A 19,261-nucleotide genomic window follows, 5' to 3' on the forward strand; every position below is an offset into this window, starting at 1 on the left:
TTTCTCACATCCAGGTGATGGCGCACATGGCCTCTATTAGCTGACAACAAATTTAGATTATGTTTATGTTGTAGCCAGCTTTGTCAGTAATTTTCTTTTGAAGTAGTAAATAATATTAATTGTGTAGAACAGAAGCATAAATACTCTTCTTTACCACTCTCTGCTCTTTAGAACATTATTTTGAGAAGGATTTGTATTTCCTACAGTTTTTAATATTAATTTGTTAAGTCATTCATGGCGTGTTCAAGTGATTAAGACTCAAGGTCTGCTTTCCTGTACCTCTAGGTCATTGCAATGAATTTCAGTTTTTATTTGCTTCTGTTGCCTGAAGTACAAGCCAACAATCACATGTAAATGCACTTCAGAAATTCCACAGGTGTTCCATGAACACTGGCTTATAAATTGAGTTGAGACAGAATAGGATGCAGCTGAAACATAAAAGTAAAAGGTTGCAGAACTGTATTCCTGCAGCTGGGACCATGCCTTGGGGGGCATTTATCAGTTCAGACAGCCTCCTGATTAGGACTCAAAGAAACACAGGAAAGCACAGTGAGGGTGGATGTAGGAATAGGGCATTGCAGAACATACAAGCCAAAATCAAACATCTGAGGAGTCAAAATGTCAGATATGGAGTGGCCGAAAAACAATTGGAAGTCAGTCAAAGGATCCCAAAGCCATCACAACCAAAGCAAAATGTGGTCAGAAACAGGGATAAGGCAGGAATGAGTGGTGCTGACCCTTAGAGCAATCTCAGGATGAGGTGTAAGAGCCCCACGTAGCACAGTGGTGCTGTCCCCATGTCCTCCATGCCTGCCTGGGTGCTGCCACCATGCCTTAGGCTGACTGTGAACACTCTCCAACACCTCTGCAAGCTGTACTGCTCAGTTGCATTTGCAAATTCTTAAACACTTTCTCCTTGGCAATGCCTCTGCAAGGAAACGAGTGACACTTAGGTCTCTTTCCTTTCACTGTCGGCCTTGTTCTTTGGCTTGTCAGGGTTATTATCATTAAGGGGTTGCAAAGCTCTCTTCAGCCTGTTAGCAATTAGCAGACTGTGGCCTGGGATTTCTGAGACAGAAGATGTGGCCTTGCAAAAGCAGTTAGAGCTGAGAGTGGTGTCTTTGCTGTGCTCTCTTAATGCGTAATTGACTGCTCCAGGGCAGAGGGAATGAGCAGACAGAAGTATCGGGGAAAAGTGTATCGTTCTGCTTTTTCTTGATCTGATCCAAGCACTTGGTTGAATCTACAGTGAGCAAGGCATGCTTGTAATTGGCCTGACTTTTCTTTGCTGGGTTTTGTTATTCCCCGAACTATTTGGAGCTCTCCAAAGTTTTGGTGTTAAGTCTAAAGGAAGGATTTCTGTATGTTATACTCAAAATGGAGTAAAAGGTCTTCAGGGCCAAAAGCCTTTGGACCTTTGTGGTGCTACCATACTGGAAACCCAAGTTAAACACTCTATCACCACTGCAAGCTTTGTCTCTGCCTTAGAAACTGGACTAGTATTTTGTGGACTAACCTTTGTGTCTGTGAAAGCAGACTTGCACTGTGGTTCAGACCTGGTAGAAGCGAAGTTCTGCTGATCTGGAAGAAATGGTTCTTTGTTCCTATTTTCTTCCACTGTTTGGATAGAGAATGTTTTATGAAAAATGACTGTGTTCCAGGTAGCTTTGTTGCAGCTGATAGCTATAGCACTGCCATGTAGCTGTATCATCTCAGTGACTGCAATAAAAGATTCAGTGGGCTTGATTCTGCTCTCCATCTGATGTGTTTATGCCAGCAGGCTTCTGTGGCTGTATTATTGTTTGTTTCTAACAGTGTCAGAACAAGAACAGAGCTTCTGGGGACAAATATAGGTAAATGGAATATTTCTTTGGAATTCAACTCATTCGTTGCTCTCCCTCACCTGTCTAGGAGCAGACTACCCTGGCAAGGCTCTGAACCAACTTCCCATATTGGTCCTGTTCCAAGAAGGTCATCTGAAAAGTTGTACCACTTGGCAGCGATTTAAAAACAAATAATCAAACCTACTTGTCTCATTTCTTCAGAAGAGAGAGAAAGGGCACCAGTCTTAAAGAGAAATTTTTGAGCTGTGAATTCCAAGGAGACAGTGGCATCAACTACGGCCATGACAAAGTTGGAGGAGAATGCAGATTTAAGAATTACTCTATCCTTACTGAATAGTTGTTAGCTAAGGGTGGAGGAGAGTGGATTTTACATGGTCCCTTGGTTAGTGAGCTTGAGTGCATTATATACTGCTATTATGCATTAAATGCACCATGTACTAGACAAGATGTCTCAGTAGAGTTGAGGTCTCTAAAGTCAGATATAGTAGTGGCTGTCTTCAGCTCTGTCTTTAGTGTGAACATCTTTGCCAAAGGAGAGAACTTGTTTTAATTGACTTTTTTTTCTCTGCCAACATTTTGCTTTGGTAAAATAAGTGAAAAATTCTATTAGACAGGGGAAGGAAAAAAGAGAGGGACTTTTTGTCCCTCAGTGTGTTCTGAATATTTGAAGGATGTGATGTTTAGAAATCAGTGAAAGCTAGATGGGATTTAAATATTAAGGGGCAGGAATTTGCCTTCAGGTAAAGGATGATATTTGCATGACTCATGTTGTTAGGTGAACATTCCTGTGTATTGGTGACCTTTTGCCTTGGTAGCAATGGGAAATATGTTAAGTAGGGGGCCCAGTTCTACATCATGTTCCACCATAGGAAATGATTAGAGGGAACTCAAAAATAGTGTGTAGCATAACAAGATGCTGAACTAAATATTTTCACTGCTCAACTAAATCTCCCATTGCTTTTAATAACACACTATTTATTTTTTTTTCTTTCTTTCTTTTTCCCATGAATACCATACAAGAAGAGGAAATCTTGTAACAACTGCTATGGAAGCCATGAATTTCACTGCAATTTCATTTCTATAGTTTAAATTATATGAAAGAATATGCTGATTTATCTGCTTAACCATGTCTCTCCTCTGCCTGGTATTACAATTTTCAAGGTATCCAAAGAGTAGGAATGTTTTGGTGGAGGTTTGTATGGTTTCTATAATGCAGCGATACTTGAAACAAGTGTCAAGTATGTAAACAAAGTTTATTGAATTTATTCTTTGCTGTTTAAGTCTTGTACGGGCCAGGAGTCCAAAAGAGAATTAGAAAATGGTGTTCTGCATGTCTGCTAATGATGACTTAGGATTGCTGATACTTACTGAACTTGTAGTGAAAGGTTTTTTTTCCTGTTTTAAGGGGAAAAGATCTATTTTATCAAACTGTAGCCACAAATATTCAAGATTATTTTTCTGATTGGATGTTATCTGAGCTGCCTATGACTGTATCTTTAGTGTCAGTCTTTATGTTGGTCTTTTAGCTGATGCAATATAAAGAAATCATAAACAATGGAGTATGTTTATGTAATTCAAATAAAATAGTGATGCAGATAAAAATAGCTAAGTTCCATTAACTTTTCAGACCATAATAGTGAAACACTTGTAAGTCATAGGATACGCTTGAATGTCTGTAGTACCAATTTATCCCTCTGCTTAGTCATTCATTTCTATTTAGATCTTGGTGCTTCTGTGCAGCCTGTGATTAGATTGGCAGTTCTCATTTAAACCCTAACTCATTCAGTCTTGGTTATCAAATAGTTTAAAAGGCAAGAACAAACTCTGTTGTTTTTAAGATGTACTGATATATGATTTGCATCCTTACATGTGGTATAGGCTGGATTTACCAGAGTAAATGTTCTTTCATCTGTAGTTTTCTTTGTAGGTATTTTGTGTTTTGTTGTGTGGGTTCAGTACACAATACTTTAAATGTTATATTTGTTCCAAATTCGCTGTTGTAGTGAATCAGAGCGGAGCAGGATGAGAAAGTAGCATGTTTTGTAAAAGAGAAAAATTTTACTTTACAACTCTAGGAAGTGGAGGAACCGGTACTCCCAAAAATATCCCTACCCATCAGTACTGCATCTCTGGCTCCATTCAACTTTAGTTTTCTGACTAGCAGTACTGTCTCATCGTCACCAAGCACTGTTTCAACATCAGTGATGAACAAGGTGAATCTATGTTGTATGCTATAAATGCTTTCCTGTATGAGTCTGTATCTGCTCTTTTGCAAGTTAACTTCTGTGGTGCTCATGAAATTAACTGGTGTTAGTTCATACTGAGTTGAGTAAGTCAGAGCTGTATTGCAGTTTGGAGAGAAAAATGCAGTTTTTTGATTGTCAGTCTTAGACTTGCAAATGTCTGGTTTGGTTTTGGAACTGTGGCAGAAAATGAAGTTGCATCAGCTTCTTTTGCATTTAAGAAATCAGATGAGAAGAAGGACGAAACTCCTGCATCAAAGAGAGGCTTCTCTTTTGGTAACGTGGAGTCGGCTCCTGCCTCGCAGTTTGTTTTGGGAAGGACAGAAGAGAAACAGGATTCTGTCAGTTCTGCTCCTCCGTTACTGTTTGGGAAGAAAGTTGAGAATGAAGAGTCAAAGGCACAACCTGTCTTTTCCGTTGGGCAGCCTGAACGTACCAAAGAAGAAAGCACAGCAAAACCTATGTTCAACTTCAGCTTTGTTAAACCATCGGAGAAAGAAACTGAGCAGGCAAAGCCAACTTTTTCATTTGGGGCCCAAGCCAATACTTCAGGTAAGCAGAATATCTTTTGTCTTCAGTTGTCTAAGTCCCTCAGGTGGTACCTCTGAAGTCATAAGTTACAGAATCTGTAGAAGTTGCTGGGTTCATGTACTGGAGCTTTAGAAAAAGCTTAATTACTCTGTGCAGTGTGATTTGTGTTCCAGTTGTTGACGTATAGATAATTAGTAGAATTCCTGTTTTGACTTCAGTGAGTTTTAAGACTAGGTTTAGACAAAAAATATATACATATTGTCACACATTAAGGAACCTGTATTGCATCCCACATGAGCATGGATGGTTTGTATGGTTTCTGTGCTAGCAGCATAGTTGGTGGTACAGTCTTTAGCGTGGTGACAGAGGCCTCATGCGATGGTTTTCATAGTGAAAGGGGATGTGAGGAGGTGTCTCATTCATGTGTTCTTGCAGCTGTGCTGCTGCAATTTACTGCCATGAAGGTGTGGAAATTGCTTAATAGGTACTACACAGTTTTGTGCATCTTTAACCTTCTGAAAGAGTGGGCTGAAAGATTTTAGTAACAATTGCCATGTGGAAGAATTCTGATTCTGATTTCATGACTTATCAGCCATGGTTTGCAGAACAGCGTTCATTACTCACTTCTACTAACTTTGGAAGTTATAAGGGAAGGAACAGAGAGAATAAAAGCAACGCATGGGGTTATGGTTCTTATGATTGAGTTGAAGTTCTGGAGTTTGATTTAACCATGGAAATTTGATGAAACACCTTGTGTAAAAATGAGATTTTAACGAGCCTTCTTCAGCACAGTAGAGAGTCCCTTAAAAGTGGCATAGATGAAAAGGGTCCGTAACTTCTGGAAAAACAGCAGTGGGAAATCAAGAACAGGGTCAGGTGTAATAATGAGAGAGCAGAAGCTTAGGGAAAGCTGAAGAACTGCATACTTTAAAAGATAACTTTAAATGTAAAATTGCACTCAGTACTTTGTGACAGTTCTGTAACAGGGGGCTGTTCTCCGTGGCTCCCAAAAGCAGGTCTTGAAAGTACTGAATTACAGTGAGCTTAAGCCAAAAGAGTGAGGCTGCAGGATGATGGGCTTAGCCAGCTTTAGGGCTGTAGGCACAGGGCTGTAATTTCAGGAGAGGCTACAAAAGCAGCTGTACCACTGTGGGTTGTTTTTTTTTTTGCTGTGTTATTTAGCAAACTACAGAAATGTTGCAGGTAATGCATGTTGTTCTTCTCAGAGCATCTGAAGAATAGTTTTGTTTGAGGAGCTGAGATGTACTGGTTCATTCTGGTTCCAGTTGTTATAGCCAGTGCTTGGTGTCCGTAACTACTAAAGCCTAGAACTGTGGTGGTGTCATCATTCTTCACAATTCTCCCATTCCTTTAATTGCACATGGCAGCGATCAGTGTATTAAACCTGGATTTTATGTAATCCACAGTAGCTGGATAATAGTTGAGACATCGTCCAGCATTTCTCCTTGTACAGTGGCTGGAACAGGGTCTCTCTGTTGCGCTTGGTTTGCCGTTTTGCAGCGTTTTATGTTCTGTTCTCCCTCTCAGATCAAGGAGCAGCAAAGCCATCCTTCAGCTTCTTGAGCTCTAGTTCCTCCAGCGCAGCCGTACCTGCCACTTCAGCCAACAGCAGCAGCCTGTTTGGCAGCGTCACTTCTTCCTCCAACCCTGCACCAGTTCCCACTCCCTTTGTGTTTGGGCAAGCCAGCAACACTGTGATCAGCACCGCTTTTGGCAATTCTGCAGAATCTACAGCATCTCAGTCATTTGGCTTCTCTCAAGAAAACAAACCCACCACCACATCTTCCACCACTGGTGCAGCAGTTAATCCATTTGTCTTCGGTTCAGGAGCCAACAGTAGCAATGCAGCAAGTTCTGGCTTTACCTTTGGAGCCACGGCCACATCGAGTTCAACAGGTACATTTAAGCAGGTGCTTTTGTTTTTGCTCTTAGATCACAAAAGTGGAGCAGGGAAAGAGTGTTTCCTGGAGAACAGGTAGGGAAAATGCGTGGAAATTGAGAAAAGTAGTGAATATTTACATCCAACAATATATAAACAGTGCTATTGCTTGGGGCTCAGGTCAAGTTTTGAGGCAGTCTGGGAAATACAGTTTAGGGATCAACTGGCTGTGGTGATATTTTGTGCATTGGATAATCCTTTACTGGCTTTCATTTGCATAGGAACTTGTCATTGTGAGAATGAATTTCCCTCTTCTCAGTATCCATCCAGTGCTGAAGGTTAAAAGTTAGTTTTAACTTGAATTTTTCTATCCCATACCTAAAACTCTTCAAGCGTTGTAAATAACATCAAGATTTGTACTATCCACCCTTCACAAGTGTATATTACAAACACAGTATTGATATATGCAGCTGCTGCTTTGTAAAGCGTGACTTCTAATGAGCACGATAGCCAGTCCTTCATTTTCTTGGTCTTCATAATCTTCAAATCTTCATAAAAGTACTGGAATGCCTTTTAGTCCGTCTTAACTTCTGTTTTCCTTCCTGGAAAAACAATCAGCCATTCCGAGTTACGTTGCAGCAGTTGGTATTTTTATGTTGCGTGACGTCTGCTTAAATTGCATTTAGATTAATAACGCTATTTAGAAGGTCTCTTTTTGCTCAGCAGAAATGTGTATGTTTGAAGTCACAGCTCAGTCCTGTATTTTTTTCTCATTATTTCTGCTGGCCATGCAGAACCAAAGCAGCTAATTGAATGAGCTTGTTTGCTATTATATGGAGAGACAGAATTATTCTGGTAGCTCAGTTAGGTCCCTGCAAGCCTGATGTGGTCTCCAGAACTTGATAATTGTAAACATTTGGATGAGGAAGGGGTGCAGTTGCTTATGAGAGGAAAGATTGGCGTTCTCCTCATTCTAGTAGATCAGGAGCTGTGTTTTGAACGCTTAAAATAATACAAATAAGTGAGTGAGTGTTCTTTACCCGTGGTATAAATAATCTTAGTAATACAAATTAGCCTGTGCTATTTGTGGGAGCCTGCTTCTAGAGCCTGAATGGCTAACAGTAATTTGAGTCTAGACAACCCGTGTTTGAGGTGTGCGTTGTCTGACTCCTTTAAGTATGCTGTTTTTCATGTAACTTAGAAGAAAAGGTAGGATTCCTATCATGAATGAGGTGCTGTTTGTTGTTTTACCTACTTGGCTGCAAACATAAAGCTCTGTAACAAACAAAACAACTCAGCACATACTGAAATTTCTCTTCTTTTCCTTTAGGGTCATCCTCTACATTTGTCTTTGGGTCTGGGTCTTCAGCGCCTGCTGCTGGACCAGCATTTGGTGCCAGTCAGCTACCAGCATTTGGCCAGAGCCAGGGCCCTGGCCAGCCAAATGCTCCCAGCTTTGGATCTTTGTCGACATCACTGTTTTCATCTGGCTCTCAGCCTGCGCCTCCTGCCTTCGGCTCTGTGACAAGCAGTACTGTGTTTGGACAGCAATCGAGCCAACAGCCAGGTTTTGGCTCCGGCGCCTCCAATGCTGGTGAGTGTTGACCATCCTTTTCGTTTCAGGTCTCAAAGAGAGCTTGGTTAGTCAGTGAGTTGGTTTCCATGAAGTGCAGCTGAAGTTTAGTGAATGAAATTACTTCTGCCTTTTGTACATACTCTACTGTAAGAATTGCCCTCCATAGAGGGAGTAGACACAGGGTTAAGTATTTTGCATCTGATTCCTTACTGCCGGAGAGGTACACTACCTTCACCAATAGGTTGTACATTGTTGTATATTGTGTGCATGCAGCCATAGACTAATGGCAGTACAGGTAGCAGCAGACAGTTCCTTAGCAATTTGCCAGCAGTCTAAAAATCTCTTTATGATGCTCTACTGAAACAAATGATGTTGTCTAGGTGTTGTTCCTGTTGTAACTTAGCATTTCTGGTAAACCTCCCTCCCACCCCAAGCTGTGCCGCCTTGAGCAAGGTCTAAGCAATGTATGTTAGAGGTGGTGGGAGGAAGGAGGGGAGGACTTTCCTGGAAAGAACAAACTCAAATTTCAACTTTCTTATTCCCTTCTCCTTCTACCCTGTCTTTCTCAGGTCCCGTATTCCAGTTTGGGAGTAGTACTTCTAATTTCAACTTCATGAGTAACCCAGAAGTATTTACTTTTGGTGCAAATCCTCCTGCACCGGCAGCATCAGTACAACCTTCCGGCTCTTCAGGATTTTCATTCAGCCAACCTGCAACGTTTACAGTGGGGTAAGAGACCAAATAAGATTTTCACTTGAGCTTTTGGTACTATCTGTGGAGCGCAGGCAGCCTCTACTGATGTTAAATTGTGAGGTGCTCAGATGTACTTCGGAATTTATGTCTAAGGACAGCATCTCTCCTCGCTCTGTTAGTGTGACTGGCTAAGTAGGCAACGATGGCTTTATAGCAGCACAGCTCTCAGAAATATCATGCAGCCATGAGAAGTGTTCTTGAAAAATAAGATCTGAATTGAGCTGTTACGCTGCTGCTTACCTGCTGAATGAGAGAGATTTCATTGCTTTTGGTTTCTGGAACTCTCTTCCCGTTCATCATACGTTGTCTGTTGCCAGCTGCTGAGCAGTGAGCAGCCAGATGATAAAACAGTTGTTCTGGAATATCTGCTCAGTGCTGCAACTGAACTGTCAGCTAACAGTAGGGAACGTCAGCTGGGTTTAGACCGTCGTGAGACAGGTTAGTTTTACCCTACTGATGATGTGTCCTTGCGCTAACTCTGCGTTGTCCTAACTCTGTGCTACCGGTTTCTATTCATAGGACTAATGGAAAAAATATTTTCTCTGCCTCCGGATCTTCAGTTCCCGGTCGGAAGATAAAGACTGCAATTAGACGTAAAAAGTAATCGGCAGATTGGTAAAGCAACTTTCAAAGCAGCTGCTGCCCTGCATTGTTCAGTTGTTGGGATCGTACCTCGTGCTGGGTTAGCTGAAGTCAGATCTGCCTAAAGAAATATAAAACTTTGCTGCCCTTTCCTTCTCTCTCTGGTGTAGTTCATTTTGTAACAACTAGAGTTGGCAACAGCACCGTTCTCAAGCAAAACTATTTTAGAATCCAGCAAGTTACTTCTTTCACTGACTTGGCATGGTTCGGCTATAGAGATGAATATAGCCCGCACAGTGAATGGCTTGTACAATACCTCTTCATCTGCACCACTATGTGAGCTCATCCTGTGCAGCAGGAGGAGAACAGCTGGGAGCTGGAGGTGCTGCAGGCCCAGCTGGAGGGCGAGCGGCTCCACTGCCAGGAGCTGCAGCGCCGCTGGGCTGCCGAGAAATGTGAACTGCAGAAGGCGGCAGAGCGGGAGCGGCAGCTGCTGACCGACCAACTGCGCTGTGCCTGGGAGAAGCAGCAGGCCCAGGAAGAGCAGCAGCTGAAGGAGTGGGTGCAGCGGCAGCGGGTGACGGGGACCCGGCAGCTGCTGCTCTGGAAGGAGGCCGAGCTGCGCGTGACAAAGGAGCTGCTGCAGCGTGATTGCGATGCAGCCCTGCGCCAGGCTCGGGAGCTCAGCAGCAGCTGGCCAAGGTGCTGAGGAACCCCCCCAGCAGCGAGGCGGCCCATGCCCAGCTGCAGGACGTCCTCAGCAAGCTGCGCTGGGAGACGGATGGTGAGCAGCCCGCCTGCATCCGCCACCTCCAGCGTCAGCTGGAGCTGGAGAGGAGGCTCTTCACCTATTACATCGTGGGGAGCTGGGCAGACGTGCTCCGTAACACAATGTCCTGTTCCCAGGAAAAAGAGGGAGCTCTGCGCCGCCACCGTGCAGAGCAGGGCTCCAGTCGACTTGCCGTGAAGGATGCTCATGTCCAGGTGAGATGACACACTGAGAGAGTGGGGATTGTTCAGCCTGGGGAGGGGGGGCTCTGGGGAAACCACAGAGTGGCCCTCCAGTGCCTGAAGGAGAACTGGGGAAAGCTGGAGATGTACTGGTTGTAAGGGAGGGTAGTGATACAACAAAGGACAATGCCCTGAAAGTAGAAGAGGGGAGATCTGGATGAAATATAAGAAGACGGGACACCATGAGGGGGCAGAGGCGCTGGCACAGGCTGCCCAGAGAGGCTGTGGTTGCCACACGCCTGGCAGTGCCCCAGGCCAGGCTGGACGCACTTTTGGGCAACCTGACCTAGTGGAAGTTGTCCCTGCCCTTGGCATGGGCTTGGAACGGGAGAGTCTTGAAGGCCCATTCCTACACAAACCATTCTGTTATTCTATGATTTTCTGGTTCTAGGTGCCAGAGACAGCCAAGGAAGACCTGGGGCTCCCGGGCAGCCGGCCGTCTCCCCGCCGGGGCCCGGCACAGCCCCCCACCTGCCCTGCGCAGCGGGAGGAGAAGAGGCAGGAGCTGAAGGCACTGCAGGCCCAGCTGGAGGGCGAGCGGCTCCGCTCCCAGGAGCTGCAGCGCCGCTGCGCTGCTGAGAGACGTGAGCGGCAGGAGGCGGCAGAGCGGGAGCGGCAGCTGCTGGCCGACAAACTGCGCTCCAAGTGGGATCGGGTGCGGGTGTCAAAGCTGCAGCGCCTGCGGGAGCAGAGCCTGAGGCAGTGGCAAGCAGAGATCTGCCAACTGCTGCAGGAGAAGGAGGCCCAGCTGCGCCAGATGCAGGAGCTGCTGCAGAAGCGGCACAACAACACCATCCGCCAGGCATGGCAACTGCAGTGGCAGCTGGCGGAGGCGCTGCTGAGGAGCGACAGCAGCAGAGCGGACCGCAGAATGCAGCAGGAAGTCCAGCGGCAGCTCTGCTGGAAGTCCCGTGCAGAGCAGGCCGTGGAGAGCAAGCGCCTCCAGTGTGAGCTGCAGGAGCAGAGAAGACGCTTCCTGCAGTACATCCTGGAGCACGTGGAGGGGCAGCCACGCATCTTCTTCAACAGGGCCAGGGCCTGCCATCAGGCTGTAGCAGAGGTGGGTGTTCAGGCTACAGAGCAACAAGAGGCCTGCCCACCTGAGCGCAGGGAGCAGCAGGAGCAGAACACCCATCTGCTGAGTAAGCTGAAGGAGCTGCAGAGACGGTGCAGCCTCCTTGAAGAGAAGAGCAGAAGCTCTCAGCAGATGTGGGAGGAGGTGGAGTGGCTCAAGGACAAGATGCGTACGCTCTGCCTCCGTACCCAGCAGCTGCTGGAAATAGTCCAGCAGCTCAAGGAGGCCTCTTCCACATCCAAAGAGGCCACAGAGAAGGCAGAGGACATCAACCAGCTGCAGGGACAGCATCTGGAAAAGGAGAATGAGATGGCCAAGGAAGACCCGGGGTTCCCAGGCAGCACAAGCAGCAAGCTGCTGGAGCAGTGCAGCTACCTCCAACAAGCCCTGAGCAACCTGGAGAGTCACTGCCAGGCCCTGAAGGCCCAGAACCACCTGCTGAGAGACCTCCAGCAGGCTGACATCAAGCTTGGAGCGCTCAGCAAGCGTCTGGAGGAAAAATCCACACAGCTCCAAGAGATGGGGAAAAAGCTGAGGCCACACAGAAATCCCAAACAGGAATGACCCAATCCCCAGGAAAAGCCGGGGGAGTCAAAAGAGTGGCCAGTGGCAGTCTGCATCTACATTTTCGCAGACCATCACCACCAAAACGAAGATTCTTAGCTCGTCACAGCTACAAAATCCTTATGAGGGCCCTAATGAGGACCCAGAAAACGAGCTTCCACTGACAGCTGGACAATACGTTTACATCTGTGGAGACATGGATGAGGATGGCTGGTTTCTGGGAGAGCTGACGGACGGCACAAGAGGACTGGTCCCTTCCAATCTGGTGGAAGAAGTTTCAGATGATGACCTGGATACCACCGTGCCTCCAGGGCTTCGTGATCTCCTGCTGGATACCGATGACGAAGAGAGACCAGGCAGCAGGAGCAGGGGCAGAAAGTGATGGTCACCATCCAGAAATCTGTGTCCGTGTGGTGGCTCAGCCTGGGGGACGCCGAGATTCCTCTCCATAAGACAGCAACATCCCATCAAGATTCCACCTTTCTGGATGAAGGCTACCTCATGCTCCGCTTGATGTTCAAGTGGAGTGTGGTCCATCAGCAGGAAGGCCTTAAAAATTCATCCCTTGTAAGACTGAGAATTTATTACATTGGACTTTAATAAAACAACAAAAAACAACAAAAAACACCAAAAACACCAAAACAATTTTAAAAAATTTATATATTATATGTTATTTATATATTATATATATTATAATATATGATTATATAATATATATATTATAATATACATAATATACATTATATACATAATATATATAATATAATAAATACAATGATAAATAATATTATATTATATATATTATAATATTAAAAAAATACTAATAAAAATAACCAAACCCAAAAAGTGTGTCCAGTCTTCTTGTTTTTAGACAGTCTGCTTTTGTAAAGGTACAAGGAAAGGTAGAGGCTGAGGAAAGCCTCCAAAGTCTTTCTCAAGCGCTCTACCTACAAGTATTAGAATGAAGAGAGAAAGGAATCATCACTGCTTGCCTCTGTTCTTTGGGACACCTTAAGCACCTTGGAAGGCCACACTTCCTGAGCCCTACAGACAGTCTGTCCCAAAGCAGCTGTTTGATCATTTCCACTGGGTGACAATGCATAGCGCTTGCATTGTCTGCAGGCATGGACTCAGATGCAAATCCACATCCTTAACTGTAGGTCCGTACATCCTTTATGTACATGTTCCAGCTCCCCCTTGAAATTTTCTTTCTGTCCCTACATGTCAGCAGAGCACTTAGTAAGACTCCTTCACGTCTAGACACCAACTGCCCATACAAGTGCGTGTGATAATGCACACGGCTGCAGCCAGCACTCTGTGTAAAGAGAAACTGTCAGAGAGCTGCACATCAGGGAGGGGTTCCTTGGTCTCAGCCTCTGCTTGCTTTTCTGGCTGGCTGTGAGGGATGCTCACGACCAGGTGAGATGGCACACATAGGGCGTGGATCTCTGGGAGACAGGAGAGTTACATTCCTTGGAGCCAGATGTGCGTTCTTCATTCTCGAGTGTTGAAATCTCTTCTGGTGACAAAGCTGGTGAGACTCAGAGGGATGAGAAGGCCAAAAAGACAGCAAGAGCTGGAACAGTACCTGTGGGAGATGCTGATGAGCATGGACTTGATCAGCCTGGTTCTCCAGGGAAGGTTTTGGAGAAGGCAAGGGGCAAGAGATGGGAGCGCAGGGAGACAGCGAGATGCTCTCAGCCAGCATTTGTGTGCCGGGGACAGAAAAGCCACTGGCACTGGCGTTTCTTGCTTGCTTGCAGGAGACTCGAGCTTTGTGGAGGTGGCCGTGTATTCCAGCAGGGAGGAGCAGGCGCAGTGAGTGCTCTGCCGAGATGTGATGCCGTAGACATACGATTCCATGGCCCTGCTGGCAGAGGGCTTTGCTGCCTTTCCTCCTCATGAAGGCATCTTGGGCACTGCAGAGTGAGCCTGCACATGCACCAGAATAAGCGCAGTGCATTTCCTTCCTGATGAATGCAACAGCAACTACAAAAGAAACACGAATGAGTGTGAGTTTCAGAAGAGATTAATGTGCTCTGGACTCTGAGGAAAGACCCACAGTCACCGCTGGCAAGCAGGTGTCAGTCAACCTTTCAATGAGGTTAGGGAGGGATGAAACAAGGCTCCAAGTATTTGTTGCACAGTTGAGTTGCTTCCTGCTGTGCTTCACAGCACAACATGTTTTTATAAAGATGAATGCCTGGGGAACGGAAAGACTACTTTCATACATCTTGTCTGTGTTAGCTGACTGCAGTTCCAACCAGCTGGACATACAGGGTCTGGCAAATGACACCTGGAAGGAGGTACAGGCAGGAGGCCCAGCACCCTGCAACCTCCAGGTGAGGGAGAGCAGCCAAGGATTCCTTTGGGACCTGCAGGTTCACTGTGTGCAGCATTACATGCAGGAGCATCTGAGTATAGAGATGATGGCAGAGGTACAGAGCTAAGCATCACAGAGAGGGAGAGTTGCTCATCTTGTTTCCCATGGTGAGACAGGAACTAGGAGCCACGAGGAAAATGTGGCCGCATTCTGCTTTCCTCTTCTGTCCCACACCAGCCCCGTCAGAGGGGAGGAACAGCCACGCTTCCACTGAGACGTTCCTCTTCATGCACAAATGAGCGTGCACAGAGCTGTGGGCAGTGCTGGGGCTGCACACACGTGGGTGTGCACAGGTGTGTCCATGCACTGCAGAGATTTGTGCACGCATGTGGGAGGGTGTGCAAGGATGAGGTGGTACGTGTGTGTGTGTGTGTGTGTGTGTGTGCAGGGACGGGGTGGTACGTGTGTGTGTGTGTGTGTGTGTGTGCAGGCAGGGAGTGCAAGAATGGTGGTGCATGTATGCATGCAGCTGGGGAGCGCGAGGATGAGTTTTTGAGTTAGAATAGTTCTAACCTGGTCTGGGGCTGTGACTACCAATTGCCTTCCAAAGGTCAATTTTCTGCTCTCTTCTACCCAAAGGGCAGTTGCTGCTACGGCTTGGATGTACTCTGGCCACCCTTGTGATACTGGATCTATCAATTTAGATAGGTATGCCGCTGGTTGACGCTTATGTCCCCATTCCTGGGTTAGCACTCCCAGGGCTGCCCCTCGATCTACAGTAACAAAAAGCTGGAAGGGCTTCAAGGCAGGAAGAGCTAGGACTGGGGCTGTAATTTGGCCTTGTTTTAATTCTTTTCTTAGTTCCTTCTCTTCAGTAGTCCACTGAAGCATGTTGGGTTCTTCATCTAATAACTTAAGGTATCAGCCCTTGATATTCTGAGCATATGCCTCTATCCAGCGTCTGCAATATCCTACTACCCCCAGGAATTTTCTCAGTTTCCTCTTTGTTCTGGGCATGGGTAGCTCAATAACTCCCTGAATCCTCCCTGGGGTTATTTTATACATTCCCTCAGAGACCAGGTGTCCCAAAGACTTGGCTTCTCTTTCCACAGACTGTGGCTTATTCTTTGATACTCTCAGTCCTTGTTTCCCCAGGAAGTTTAGCAGTTCATTTGTGGCTCTTTTTACTCCCACCTTCTCTGACCCTGACAACACGAGGTCACCTACATCTTGTAGGAGTTATGCTCCCTCTGGTGGCCGAAAATGTTCTAATATTTGTTCCAAGGTTTGCCCGAACCAATTGGGTGACTCTGTGAACCCCTGGGCTAGAACTGTCCACCAATACTGTTGTTTCCGCCCACGCTCAGGATCTTCCCACTCAAAGGCAAATATGTCTCTGCTTTCAGATCCAATGGACAAGACCAAAAGGGCATCCTTTCGATCTATAACACTGAACCGCCTGTTCCCATTTGGGATTTTGTTCATCAAGGTATATGGGTTTGGAGCCACTATATTTTGTACTATGTCATTAATTTTTCTCAAATCTTGCACTAATCAGTAGGAACCATCGGTTTTTTTTAACTGGCAAAATGGGGGTATTGAAAGGTGACAGCCATGTTCCAGCAACCCATCCCTTAGTAATCACTGTATTACAGGTTTAAGGCCAATACGTCCCTCAAATGGATGTGGATATTGTCTCTGTCTTATGACTTCATATTTTTCTTGCATTTTTATTTTCAAAGGGGTTATTTTTAATCCCCCTCTATTTCTTTCTTTGACCCAAACCACAGGGTCTATCCCTCTCTCATCTGCCTCAGTTAATACATTTATTGATACAGTAATTCCGTCTTGACACGTTGTTGTTTGTATTCCTGGTTTCATCATGAGATGTCTCCCCAGCAAGTTAGTCCCTGCATCAGGTACGTAGAATAATTGTCCTGTGATTGCTTTAAACCCCAGTTTCAACTCGATACTTTCATCCCAGTTCCCTCTACCCCATTTATCTTTAAGGTCTCATTTCTTAATTTGAGTCCTGACACCTTATGGGCCAGCAATGAACAAGCTGGCCCTGTAAAAACACAAATTCTTCCCCCTCAGGTTCCACTTTTATATTTACCAGGGGCTCCTGGTGGGACCACAGTTTTGAAAGCCCCGGACCCCCCTATTCTGAATTCAAAGCAGCTGGTAACTTTTCCTCTCTCTTCCGTTCTGGGCAGTTTTTCTTTATGTGTCCTGGCTGACCACACCAGAAGCATTTCCCTACACTTGGTTGCAACTGGGGCCTCACTGGATATCCTTGGGATCTTCCTTCTCCCTGCCTCCCTCCAGGGCACAACCTTCCTCCAATTTTCTTTTCCCTATTACCCATTCTTTGTTTCACCACCTGTTCTGCCATGGAAACCATTAACTTTGCCTTTTGTTTTTCCTTCTCATCTCCCCTTCTAACATACACGCTCTGAGCCTCTTGTAAGATCTCCTCCAGAGACCTCTTACTCCATCCTTCTGTCTTCTGAAGCCTCTTTTGCACATCTGGCTTGGCTGGTTACAGAGTTAACTTTTAGAAGCCCTTGGGCTATAGGATCCTCAGGATTCATTCCCGAGTATTTTCTCATTTTATCTCTAAGCCTTTCCAGAAAATCACTGGGGGGTTCTTCCCTATCCTGCTGAATCCCAAATGCCTTGGTAAGATTCGGGGACTTGGGTACTGCCTCCCTAATCCCAGCCATTATTATGTCTCACCGATATTTTGCCAATGTTGTGCATTATTACTATCCCAGCTGGGGTCTGCCACTGGCTATTTTTGCACTCCAGGATGCCCAGGAGGGTTATTCTTTTCCCACTCTTGTGTAGCTGCTTGCCTAATCATGCCTCTTTCTTCTCCAGTAAACAACATATCCATAATAGACATCATTTCCATCCACGAGTACAAATTTGGCCCCAGAAATTGATCTAATTGTTCTGCTTCTCTTATAGGATCTTCAGTCGAGGATTTCAATTCCTTTATAAAATGTCTGACTTCTCCACTAGTGAGTGGGGAGTTTACACAGCCTATTTGTCCTTGTCCCAGTGGTACCTCGGTACACTGAGGTGCTGGTACGGCTGGTGTCTGGTGAAGGAAAACTTTCGATATCCCTTTTACATACAGGGTCTTGCAAATGACGCCAGGAAGGAAGTACAGGCAGGAGGCCCAGCACCCTGCAACCTCCAGGTGGGGGAGAGCAGCCAAGGATTCCTTTGGGATCTGCAGGCTCATTGTGTGGAGCATTGCATCAAGAAACATCTGTGTATAGAGATGATGGCAGAGGTACAGAGCTGAGCATCATAGAGAGGCAGAGAGGCTCAGCTCGTTTCCCACCATAAGACAGGAACTAGGAGCCACAAAGAAAGTGTGGGCGCATTCTGCTTTCCTCTTCTGTCCCACACCATCTGCCCCGTCAGAGGGGAGGAACAGCCACGCTTCCACTGAGACGTTCCTCTCACAGCCAGGCACCCCTCAGGTTGGAGCATTGCCGGCTGCTGGATGGGAAAAGCAGCTGCAGAAGTGCGTGTACACAGGAGTGTGCGGAGAAGTGGGGTAGCAAAAGTGTGTGAGTGCAAGTGTGAGTGTGTGCAGGATGGGTGGGAAATGTGTGTGCATGCACGTGCATGGAGTGCAAGGATGGGGTTGTGCACATTGGTATGAGCAGAGAGGTGTGCAAAGGGGTGGGGTTGTAGATGTGTGAAGACGCAAAAGTGTTCCTGGATGGTATTTGCATGTGGATGTGCAGAGCGTCTGCAAGCATGTGGATGCACGTGCCTAAGCAGTGTGTGAAGGGATGTTCTTTCACGTGTATGTGTGCAAGGATGGGGCTGAATGTCAGGGTGTGCGCTGCACATTCATGTGTGCAAAAAGGTGTTTGCAGGTGTGCTGTGTTTCTTGCACACTTGTGTGTATGCACATGGCTGTGACCAACGCTGTGCACATCTTCATGCACAAATGAGCGTGCACGGAGCTGTGGACAGTGCTGGGGTTGCACATGTGGGTGTGCACGGGTGTGTCCATGCACTGCAGAGATTTGTGCACGCATGTGGGAGGGTGTGCAAGGACGAGGTGGTACGTGTGTGTGTGTGTGTGTGTGTGTGCAGGGATGGGGTGGTACATGTGTGTGTGTGTGTGTGTGTGTGCAGGGATGGGGTGGTACGTGTGTGTGTGTGTGTGTGTGTGTGTGTGTGTGTGCAGGGATGGGGTGGTACATGTGTGTGTGTGTGTGTGTGTGTGTGCAGGGATGGGGTGGTGGCCATTTGCACGAGCACAGAGGTGTGCAAAGCGGTGGGCGATTGCTCCGTTGAAGCAAGAAGCAAGCATGACAGTGCTCCAGTTGTAAGGAAGTGCATTGCTGGAACAGGGCAGAGCTGAGCCTGCAACTGCAGCCTCCTTTGCACAGCCCAGCTCTCAGAGGGTGAGACAGTTGTGCTTCCTGAGCAGCTCAGGGACGTTGTGGACAGAAGCAGCCGAGTCCAAAGTTCCTGGTGTGAAGTGCTCCGAACATCGGGCTCTCTGGGCGAGCTCCCGGCTGACAGCACTGCTCCCCTCTGCCCTCGCCCGGGCCTGCTGGGAGCTGCAGGGCCTGCTGGGAGCTGCAGGCCCCGCAGGAACTACCACTCCCAGGATGCTGTGCGGCAGCACCGGGCGCCGCCATGACAGTGCTGTGTGCAGTGCTGTGCAGGGCTGGGCCTGTGGGCTCAGGGCACCGGGTGCTCCTTCCCTGAGCCTGCCAGGAGGTAAGGCACCGTGAGGGTGGTTTGGGGGAGACCAAAAGACGTAGAGAGGACGTAGGTGGGACATGGAGGTGAGATAGATGGGGCATGAACTGGATCTA

General features: G+C 46.7%; 2 protein-coding genes and 1 long non-coding RNA gene across 3 annotated transcripts in view; all 3 read left to right on the forward strand.

The window, feature by feature from the left end:
- Window positions 1–19,261, forward strand: part of LOC146755782 (uncharacterized) — a 68,576-nt gene that overhangs the window by 24,344 nt on the left and 24,971 nt on the right. The gene's annotated exons all lie outside the window — the stretch shown is intronic.
- On the forward strand, window positions 2,702–9,581 carry LOC146755784 (nuclear pore complex protein Nup153-like). The gene is made up of 5 exons (XM_085525195.1): window positions 2,702–4,639; window positions 6,167–6,535; window positions 7,849–8,112; window positions 8,664–8,823; window positions 9,367–9,581. The coding sequence occupies exons 1-5, from the start codon at window positions 4,549–4,551 to the stop codon at window positions 9,449–9,451; spliced, it is 969 nt and encodes a 322-aa protein (XP_085381321.1). The 5' UTR covers window positions 2,702–4,548; the 3' UTR covers window positions 9,452–9,581.
- Window positions 10,321–12,716, forward strand: LOC146755785 (uncharacterized). Its single transcript, XM_085525194.1, has 2 exons — window positions 10,321–10,413; window positions 10,832–12,716. The coding sequence occupies exons 1-2, from the start codon at window positions 10,321–10,323 to the stop codon at window positions 12,077–12,079; spliced, it is 1,341 nt and encodes a 446-aa protein (XP_085381320.1). The 3' UTR covers window positions 12,080–12,716.

Source organism: Coturnix japonica, chromosome 30, assembly GCF_054131305.1.
Source record: "Coturnix japonica strain WE chromosome 30, WE-NBRP24, whole genome shotgun sequence".
Lineage (NCBI taxonomy): Eukaryota > Metazoa > Chordata > Aves > Galliformes > Phasianidae > Coturnix > Coturnix japonica.